Genomic DNA, 11,294 nt, shown 5'->3' with positions numbered 1-11,294 from the left:
ACCATATGTTTTTTCCTTCAAAACTACCATCCCTATCCATTTATACCGACAGTCTAAACAAATATCTATGTTTATTCTTCGTAAAAGCCATAAATATCGTGGCACAAAATTGAAATAAAACCAATAAAATCATATTTTCAGAATTTCAATCGATAGACCATCAAGAAATTAAGACAATTTTTAACAGTTAGCAATGTAAGTGGTTTTATCCATTTTTAACGGTTATTTTGAAAACTGTTTTCAGATGAAATTTAGTTCAACTGCAGGCTGTTTCAAGTGGAATTAGAACAATGCTTGTAGAAGAGATGGAATGAGATATCGATTTGACTGTAAGTCAACCAACTGAGTCGAGATTTCCCCAGAGGTAGCTGACACGGTTCTGTGCTTTGATGGTATTCTTTACGCGGTTGTCTGGGGGTTAATCGTGACTATCAATAGAATGAGTTATGTATTTTTTGATTCACTATACTGAAAATATATCTGAAGCTCAAGATTTGTTATAACTCTCATCAACATAGTTCGAATTGTGATTGTAAGTTATTGTGATGAAATGGGCCATACGATTATTACGAAGGCAAAAGCGCGAGACGTATAAAGGCTTAATTGCAACTGCTAAGATTACATAGATTTAGTTTAATTATTTATGTGTTTTTAATTCGCCGCTGGCTCAATCTGCAATAGCAGTTGCAGGGTATCTTAGTCTTTGTTATCTGCATTTCGTAATTAATCAAGCACTTAATTAATAAATTTACACAGTCTCTTTGATGTGATTCAGGTGAAACATCAAAGAAAGTGTAAAAGTGCCAATCGGCGGGAAGGATAAATATTATAATGAAAATAGTGTTTAAATTTCAATTAGTTTAATTACATATTATGGTTTTAGTGTCGTAAAACAATGCTCACACAAAACAGTTAATATTTAACAAGAGCTTTTAATTAATATTCCGCAACTTTAGAGACTTTTTGGGATTTTTCGCTACTTTAGAGATCAGTGGGGCTTGGCCAGCAGGGATTTTCGAAATAAGAATAGGCCTATATTCATACCAGGGATCCTTAAATATCCATAATATAAAATTTCAGTACAATCGGCTGGATAGTTTACGCGTGAAAGAAAACAAAAACAAAGGCACTTTTGCATTTACAATATTATCAGGATGAATTAAATTAAATGAATCCTTTTAAATATATAGCAAATGTTCAAAACGTTATGATATAAAGTTTATATTTAGAACCTACACAAATCTACAGTATACGGTCATTGCAACAGAATAAATAAACCAAAGGTAAATTGTTTGATTGTGCATTAATTATAAAATATGACTACTATAATTCAAATGAAAAAAATAGGGACTTTACAAAATATTTGAGGTTTAATATTGTTCTTATGAGTAAATCCTTGAACTAAGCTAAAGCTCTTAAGGGACAAATTTCCATTGCTTTCCCCTGGATGTTACTTCCCTTGTCAGAGATGAAACGTAATTAATCTCTTTTGGATTCACATCGCAAACGTACGGGAAAAACGTTATATTATTTCCAAATCACTACAATATTTCTTGAGTAACTATATTAGTATTTACGTTTTAAAAATATGTTCTGTAACTTTGTGAGAAATGGATATTGAAAATCAAGAATTTTCAATAATTAATTATAAATACTGGAGTGTATTACCCTACTTCTACTATTGAAAAATATATTCTTTATACACATCTGGGAATTTTTTCTTATCTTCAAATAAAGTGGAAAATCTATAAATTTATGAATCAGATAATATTTTTAAAACTATCATGCTTACACAAAAAATGGCGTTGATGCAATTTGCAGGGTTAAGTCTATACCAATCAACACAGCACAAATTCTTAATATAGTATTGAAATTGTTTCTTTACTTTTTATTTTTTTAAAGTATTGATAATAATTATATTATCATTACTTCCATTCGCCAATGTAGACTATAATGTGGCTAGTATGGATTTATATTCTGCCGTGATCTTGTTTTTAAAAACAGAATTTTATTGCGCGAATACTTTGACATTAACACTTTGAAGAGAACTCATTAACCGATGGTAAAAACTATCTGGTTGTGAACTTTTCAACGAGTTGTTTTCTATTTAGTTGTTCTATTTTATGTTCTACTGTTTCGTTCTATTAAGGCAATTAAGTTTTATGAAAGGTGTCATTTATTAATTGCAAATCAGGTTCAGCGTTAGTTAATTATCAAAATTTTATGTTACTAGAATAAATATAGTACGCAATTGTTTTTTAAAACGTTTCTTATATTCTCACAAGGAAATTCAATTCAATAATATTTTTCTGGCCAAATGCATCTGTTATATGGAATGTACACAGTTTTGGAAATAATTATTCAGTTATTCTTCTTCGTAATATCTTTTCAATGCCTAGAGGGTTTGGCATTGCTTTTTAACCACTCCACCATTTGTGGTTATCCCAGCAAGCTTAAACTATGGTGTCACTTTTTTAGGACAGACAAAGCTTTTGTCTTATTTTAAAATGTTCGAACTGGAGCAAAAATGCACCTCACACAATATTCATAATAAATAGGAAGTTCCTTCAATTCTTTGGAAAATGTTATCTACAAGCGATCTGTGGTAGCGGCGTCACAGAAAGCTTCTACTACGGGCAACAGAAGCCCAATAACAGAACAAACATTAGATGCCCTGCACACCTTCTTCAAATGTAGAAGGTGGGAAACGGAGAGAAGGGAGCTGGAGGCAGCTATCGGGCGTGTTTCGCCGGAGACTCTTATAGAAGAGATGTTGTCCAGTCCCGAATCGTGGATCGCTGTCGCTGCGTTCTGCAAGAGGGTGCTAAGGCAAAAAAGAAGAGAGCAGCTATAAAGCACCAGAATAGCTCATGCCGGTGGATTTTAGAATGAAGTAATGCCCATTGGGCGAACGATGGCACCCTCTTGATGTAGTTGCAGAGATGCGTTCCCGAGAGGGTTTCCAATGCCTGGACCGGTAGGTTTTTAGTGGGTGAGAGTCCCACACACCAGGGCGAACATCTGTCCCTGACGGTGCATAATGCATTTTCCTATCGTAAAAAAACAAAAAAAAAAAAAAAAAAAAATCAGAACAAACACCCTCATGCATATACCTCCACTTAGCTTACGTTTTTGCAGGTGATAGGTGTGCTGCTGTCGAAGTTGACATGTTTTAGGAAATAAACAGTAAAGATGCAGTGAGAGTCAGTATAAATATCTTTATTTTTGTCTTCAATATCCACTGAATCAAACACTCTGCAGCTGTTCGCCTTAAATCAGTCTTACTTGTTCCTACTACAAAATATCATTTATTACATTAAAACATTATACAAAATAGAGGCTATCAATATAGAGGACCTGTATTATTTCAGAACGGATTTGAAAACTTCTAAATATTATATTCATTCCATTAACATTTTTTATAGTGTAATGATAGTGAAGTTCGTAAAATGTAGAACCAATGCAACGAGAGGACATTTTTTACTAGAAATTTGGTGCATATAGATAACTGTTGGTCGAGAAATATCTATTCTATTACGTCCTTTAAGTTGAACTAACGAATTACTTTGGGTATAATTGTTTAGTTCCACTCTAGCTAGTAATTTAAAGAGATGCGTGTGAATTTGTTAAGGTAAACCCATTTTATATTTGACTTATTCAAATTATAGCCATATATACAAACACATGATTTTATATACGCATAGCAGAACTGTACGCAACTGTCTGTGTACACTGCATAGATTTAACGTAATAATAATAATTTGCATGTTATAACATAAACTGTAAAGATAAAATTTATGTTATAACTGTAGTGATAATTGTAAAGATAAAATTTATGTGTTAAAACGACCAACATATAAATATAATATTTTAAATATACTTTTTAATGAATATAGCAATAAATCTGTAGGTATTTATTAAACCTTACAACTTTATTTGTAACTTTTAATGTATGTTTGTAAATGTGATTTTGGAAACTATGAAGACTGTAATAAACTCCTGCTGGGTTTCTCGGATCAATAAAAAATCGGCTCCAAACAATTTTTTTTGTGAACGCGATTTTTTAAATACTACAAGCGTAAAAAGGTTCATCATTGTATGATGATTCAGTTAGAGGTTATAAAATCTAAAATAGGAATGTATATTTATTTATATTATAATTTAGTATAAGATCCTGTACCCCTTTGGAAATTAATAACACGCTTAAAATTTCAGTAAAATTAATTTCAATACAATGTTAGAATAGTCAAAGTACATCAAATTCTTTACATAATTTACTTCTCCTAGTAAAGTACGCTGTTTAAAATATTTGTATTGAAACAATTTATTTTAAAAAAATTACATTTTAAAGTAATCAGATAAAAAAATATTATAAAAACAATGTTAACTATATCAATGTTATATTTTGCATTATGTTACTTGTTATATATCAAATAGACTACATTTTTCATATACAAGTTTTACATCACTTCTACATGTAAGTATAATGACAGTTGAAGGTGTAAATTAAAGTCACCATCTCAGTGAAAATCCTTTGAAAAATGCCTTAACCTACAGTCATTGAACCTAATACTTATTTAGGCATAATAACTACAAATTAGACTAAATTAATTAAATATTTGCTCAGTAAAAAATAGTGGAAAATATAAAACATTTAAGAATTTACTAAATTTAAAATGGCTTTGGCGTCGATTGAACCTATTGTGGGCAAAACTAGTACTTAAAATAATCTCCAAAAGACTTGATTTTCACAATGATACATACAAGGTTTGTTCTATTTTAAAATTTGTGTTAAACAAATTTATTAATATTGTACATTGATCTTACATACAATTTACTGAAATATATTACATATTTACAGAAAAAATAGTTAAAAACTTAATTATTAGGCATTATAAAATTGAACACTTTTTGATCTACTAGAATCAAAATTGTTCAATTTCCAGCTTTTCCAGTTTAGTTATGAGGGGATAGAGTTTATTGCAGTTTTGGATAGGAATAGAGCTATGTACACAGATGAAGTATGCCGCATGTTATATTGCTTGACGGGTAAAAGTGGCCGGGGATCACGCTGTCTGGTCGGCGCCATTCATCTCGGCCCAGTGTTTCATGTTGTCCTGGGCTCCTTCCATCATCCCGCTTAATTTAGGGTTCATTTGGCCCAGCGACTGAAACATGCAAGACAGACCCAACGAGTGGTTCTAAGTAACAGCACATTTCACATTCTTATTTTTACAACAATTTTTTTGCTGTATCTATTTTTGAAGTCACGGAAGAAACATTTTGTTGAACTAATCACAATTCAAAAATATTACGTCATTAAATAGTACTTGCATTTACGTAGTTATTACGTAGTCGCACAAGAACTAAACTACAAACATACAAGATAGTACCAAGATAATTCATTTTGACTTCTAATTTTGCTCAAAGTTTGTTCTATTTTAGCGTTGTTCTATATGTAGCTTAGAAAATAACAGTAGTATGGCTTTTTAGCTAGTTTTCAACCCAATTATACAAAGAATAACAGAATTACGGACCCTTGATATTGTTTGCTTCTAATGACAGTTTCAAATCGAGATTACTTAAGGTATGGCTTTGTTGTTGAATATGAGAAACTTTGTTATTTTAGTTCTCAAATTAACTCGGAATGTCTTTCTGAAATTTGTAGTTCATGAATGATTCTTTTACTTTCGCATGGAAGTATTTAACTATCGAATATGTCCCATTTCAATCATAGAAAATGGCAACTATTATTCTCTTTTTTTAATTATTGCCCATCAAAACAGAAGCCTTTACCAAAAGTTAATTTATCAGGGAAGGAAGTTTGCATTGTAATATCACAAAAAGTAGACTATAACACAAGGACTCATAATGAGGTTTTTTCATTTTGGCCTTCAGTATATACGAGAGGGCCAGTGGAGAAAAATTCAATAGAGTAAAGAAACGAGACATGTGAACAGAAAACTTGTAGTGGGTATTTGATTTAAGTATGCTGCAAGCTGCTTAGGTGGAGGATGGATTGTGGGTGGGCCAAATGTGTGAACAAGCACTCCTAACTGTAGACGACGTTTCTAACTACATCGTAGAGAGGAGTTAATAGTAGACAAAATTTCTCTAGGATTATGGGCATCAATAACTCACTATTTCTTCAGAAAAGATAACAAAGGCATGTGGGTTGGCTAATGTCTCATAGTTGGGAGAAATCCCTGGTAAAACCATCCTAATATCTTCGTGATGATTGAAGGAATAAAGAACATTTTCTAGAATGGAATGTATAAAATCCTCATGTGAGCACCTACATACATTGTCTATTAACTACCTGATAGAGAGACAGGCAAATGTTGGATGTCCAGTTGATTTGAAGTTGTGAGAGCTCATACACTGTCCATTACCTACCTGATAGAGAGGTAGGCAAATGTCAGATATCCAGTTGATCTGGAGTTGGGGGAGCTCCTACACTGTCCATTACCTACCTGATAGAGAGATAGGCAAATGTCGGATATCCAGTTGATCTGGAGTTGGGGGAGCTCCTATACTGACCATTACCTACCTGATAGAGAGATAGGCAAATGTCGGATATCCAGTTGATCTGGAGTTGGGGGAGCTCCTATACTGACCATTACCACCTACCTAATAGAGAGATAGACCAAATGTCGGATATCCAGTTGATCTGGATTTGGGAGAGCTCCTACACTGTCCATTAACTGCCTGATAGAGGGGTAGGCAAATGTCAGATATCCAGTTGATCTGGAGTTGGGGGAGCTCCTACACTGTCCATTACCTACCTGATAGAGAGATAGGCAAATGTCGGATATCCAGTTGATCTGGAGTTGGGGGAGCTCCTATACTGACCATTACCTACCTGATAGAGAGATAGGCAAATGTCGGATATCCAGTTGATCTGGAGTTGGGGGAGCTCCTATACTGACCATTACCTACCTAATAGAGAGATAGGCAAATGTCGGATATCCAGTTGATCTGGATTTGGGAGAGCTCCTACACTGTCCATTACCTACCTGATAGAGAGGTAGGCAAATGTCGGATATCCAGTTGATCTGGAGTTGGGAGAGCTCCTACATTGTCCATTACCTACCTGATAGAGAGGTAGACAAATGTCGGATATCCAGTTGATCTGGAGTTGGGAGAGCTCCTACACTGTCCATTACCTACCTGATAGAGAGGTAGGCAAATGTCGGATATCCAGTTGAATCTGGAGTTGGGGGAGCTCCTATACTGACCATTACCTACCTAATAGAGATGTAGACAAATGTCGGTTATCCAGTTGATCCGGAGTTGGGGGAGCTCCTACACTGTCCATTACCTACCTAATAGAGAGGTAGGCCAATGACGGATATCCAGTTGATCTGGAGTTGGGAGAGCTCCTACACTGTCCATTACATACCTGATAAAGAGGTAGACAGATGTCGGATATCCAGTTGATCTGGAGTTGGGGGAGCTCCTACACTGTCCATTACATACCTGATAAAGAGGTAGACAGATGTCGGATATCCAGTTGATCTGGAGTTGGGGGAGCTCCTACACTGCCCATTACATACCTGATAAAGAGGTAGACAGATGTCGGATATCCAGTTGATCTGGAGTTGGGGGAGCTCCTACACTGCCCATTACATACCTGATAAAGAGGTAGACAGATGTCGGATATCCAGTTGATCTGGAGTTGGGGGAGCTCCTACACTGCCCATTACATACCTGATAAAGAGGTAGACAGATGTCGGATATCCAGTTAATCCTGAGCTGGGGGAGCTCCTACACTGTCCATTACATACCTGATAAAGAGGTAGACAGATGTCGGATATTCAGTTGATCTGGAGTTGGGGGAGCTCCTACACTGCCCATTACATACCTGATAAAGAGGTAGACAGATGTCGGATATCCAGTTGATCTGGAGTTGAGGGAGCTCCTACACTGCCCATTACATACCTGATAAAGAGGTAGACAGATGTCGGATATCCAGTTAATCCTGAGCTGGGGGAGCTCCTACACTGCCCATTATATACCTGATAAAGAGGTAGACAGTTGTCGGATATCCAGTTTGATCTGGAGTTGGGGGAGCTCCTACACTGCCCATTACATACCTGATAAAGAGGTAGACAGATGTCGGATATCCAGTTGATCCTGAGCTGGGGGAGCTCCTACACTGTCCATTACATACCTGATAAAGAGGTAGACAGATGTCGGATATCCAGTTGATCTGGAGTTGGGGGAGCTCCTACATTGCCCATTACATACCTGATAAAGTGGTAGACAGATGTCGGATATCCAGTTGATCTGGAGTTGGGGGAGCTCCTACACTGCCCCTTACATACCTGATAAAGAGGTAGACAGATGTCAGATATCCAGTTGATCTGGAGTTGGGGGAGCTCGTGCTGCCTCTCACGGTCCATGAGCGCCTGAGGTTGGATGTTGAGCTCTGTCCGCTCCTTGTCGCCCTGCACCATGAACTCTGCTGTGACGAGGCGAAGCCACTCGCTCCTGCACGGGCCATGGTTTAGAGCTCGCAGCGATGTCTGAGGCCGTCATCAGCATGGAGCGAAGCAGTTCGCGATGATCCTCCTGCTCCCAGCTGTACTGACGCCCCTCCACCAACGAGAAGAACTTAGGCCTCAGTCTGCCAAAGTTCCAAGATTATAAATCTCGTTATAAATTAGATTACTTTCATTATTGAGTTTAAATCATCCAACTTAGTTTAAAATAAGAAAACTTCATACTGAGCTTCCGTGATTTCTAAACAAAATAATCAATCAAATCAAGGTAGTTAGATATGCTGAATTTTAAAGTGAAGATGAAGATAAGAAGGACTTACTCGAAGTAAGTGGACAGATCCGTGGCTAAGATGCTGTGCTTCAGCACTTTCATAACGGCTGAGAAACTTTCCGCTGACAGTGATGAGAAGATGTTGAGACTCTATAGCACAAAACAATATATAATTATTATATCAAATTTTTTCAACTATTTGCAATCGTTTCTAGGTACTAATTATAAATAAAAATATAACCAACTTTTCTTGCAAAACAAGTAAATTTATTGTTATTGGTAATTGAAAGGACATCTATAAAAATGTTATGACTTTTTTAGAAAAAATCGAAAGTCAGTATGGATTAGTTCACATACTTGATGAAGAACATGAAGTAAAAGTTCGTTTCTTATATATTTTCTCTTAGTTGGAATAGACAAGCATAATGTAAACGTATCAGTGAGTGTAGGTGGCTATGATTTATAAATTAGCTGTGAATAATGTAAACAATTTTATGTATTTTACGGCGTGCATGATTATAAATATTACTGTTATAACTACTAGACAATTCATTATTGTGTTTTATATTGCACTATAAAGATGCTTAACCAAAGGTAGTAGTAACACTCTGGTTTAACGTAACATAGTTAATAAAACCTTACTATTGCTATCGATAATAGTTAACAAAATGTATTGATATTAGTAACATAGTAATAAAACCTTACTATTGCTATCGATAATAGTTAACAAAATGTATTGATATTAGTAACATAGTAATAAAACCTTACTATTGCTATCGATAATAGTTAACAAAATGTATTGATATTAGTAAAGTTCTTGAATCCATGTATTGTACTATTAATTTCAAAAGGGTATTTTTGTGGAACACTTTGAGTAGTAGATCTGTAAATAAAACCATGTACGCAACAGTCGATGTATACACACTTGGTTTTAGGTTCTAGTGAAAATTGAATACGTTATGGTTATAATTATGTATTCACAGAAGACTATTGCATATTATTGGAACAAATGCTCCTAATGTTTTTGGCCCAATCCATTAAAACGTCTAAGAAGACCTTTGGTTGAAAAATTAAACAAGAGTAGTTTCATAAATACGCAATTACCTCACTACTAAGTATCATTACGGCATGGTTGAAGTGATGGTGTTCCATGGTGTTGGTGGTTCCATAGAGCAGAACTAGAGGAGAGCCGGCCCCTAAAAAAAACAGACATTCCACTGAGGCATTTTTATTTTAAAGAAAAACTTGAAATTAAAACTTTGAATTTAAAATAGTATATTTATTTTTTAGCTTCAAAGTTCCTTCGCTTCCCACTTATTTGTTGCTCCCCCCCCCAGTGTAGCTGCATCAATCACCCTAAGCACTGAGACACGCAAACACACAACATGAGATCGGGATGTCCCTATCATTGTTGATCAGAGTCAGCTTCAAACATTTTTACAAAGTTTACACGCTGGACTTAAAATCTCCATCTTGACCTGAGCATTAACACTCAAAGGCATTGGAAATACAGTAATACAGATGTGAGTTTTTAGTTGTTTACTTTATTATTTGGTTAAATGATGACAAACAGCACTGACGATTATTTATTATTCCAGTATGCATTTCTTGGAAATGATACAAATACTAAAATAATTATTGATTTCACTTTCTAAAAATTGACTTTTCTAATTTTGAAGTCTGAAGTACGGAATATATTTGATCAGCACTTATATCATGCAATTTTATTTTCATTATTATAATAACAGCAGTGGGGAGATTAATGTATGAAATTAATTTCCTCCTATATTAAGAGCTTCTACGTGATATACAAAATCTAGTCTAAAACCCACTTTGGAAATCATGCAATAGACGGTTAGTTTCCAACACTGACAATGATAACTTAGAAGGCGCGCGCACGAAATACTTATAAAAATGATTTATAACAAATATGAACTATCAAGGATGGAAATGTGACACAGACCAAATTATATTGTAAACAATTTTTTGGGATTAATTTCAAAACATGATTCACTGAATCTCATCGCTAGATGTCATCGATATGTTACAAACATTTTTTGGAACATACGGCATAGTAAGATGTTTTATTAATAAAAATTACTTAGCTATTGCAAACGTAATTTTATATTCCACTCACTTTTCCTGGAAGGCGTTGTTGGTACCCCCGATGATCCAAGTCGTGACACAGACATCCCACAAACATCCCGAGAACCTCCAGGTCACTGAAAGTGCCCTTCATCTCACAGCCCTGCAAATACAAGTTATAGTCAATTTGGGGGGGGGGGGGGGTGGGGGGGGGGGGGGGTGGGGGGGGGGGGGGGTGGGGGGGGGGGGGGGTGGGGGGGGGGGGGGGTGGGGGGGGGGGGGGGTGGATAACAGACGTTTATAACTGAGACGTTTATATTAATTTATAGTTGTATAAATTTGGAAGCTCACAATCTTGAAAGTGTACAATATATTAAAATATTTAAAAGCAAACTAGATGGTTTAAATATGCAAACCATAGATACATATTTTCG

At 35.5% G+C, this 11,294-nt stretch overlaps 1 protein-coding gene across 1 annotated transcript; it reads right to left on the bottom strand.

The window, feature by feature from the left end:
* Window positions 1-3,204: 3,204 nt before the first annotated feature.
* Window positions 3,205-11,024, bottom strand: LOC124352872 (dual 3',5'-cyclic-AMP and -GMP phosphodiesterase 11A-like). Its single transcript, XM_046802587.1, has 5 exons — window positions 10,913-11,024; window positions 9,880-9,970; window positions 8,825-8,925; window positions 8,328-8,629; window positions 3,205-5,168 (listed from the first exon to the last, which is right to left on the bottom strand). Exons 2-4 carry the CDS (start codon window positions 9,925-9,927, stop codon window positions 8,395-8,397), a joined length of 384 nt encoding a protein of 127 aa, XP_046658543.1. The 5' UTR covers window positions 9,928-9,970; window positions 10,913-11,024; the 3' UTR covers window positions 3,205-5,168; window positions 8,328-8,394.
* Between the last annotated feature and the right edge of the window lie 270 nt (window positions 11,025-11,294).

The sequence above is a fragment of the Homalodisca vitripennis genome, chromosome 1, assembly GCF_021130785.1.
Source record: "Homalodisca vitripennis isolate AUS2020 chromosome 1, UT_GWSS_2.1, whole genome shotgun sequence".
NCBI lineage: Eukaryota > Metazoa > Arthropoda > Insecta > Hemiptera > Cicadellidae > Homalodisca > Homalodisca vitripennis.
This window is presented reverse-complemented; position numbering and strand designations above follow the sequence as displayed.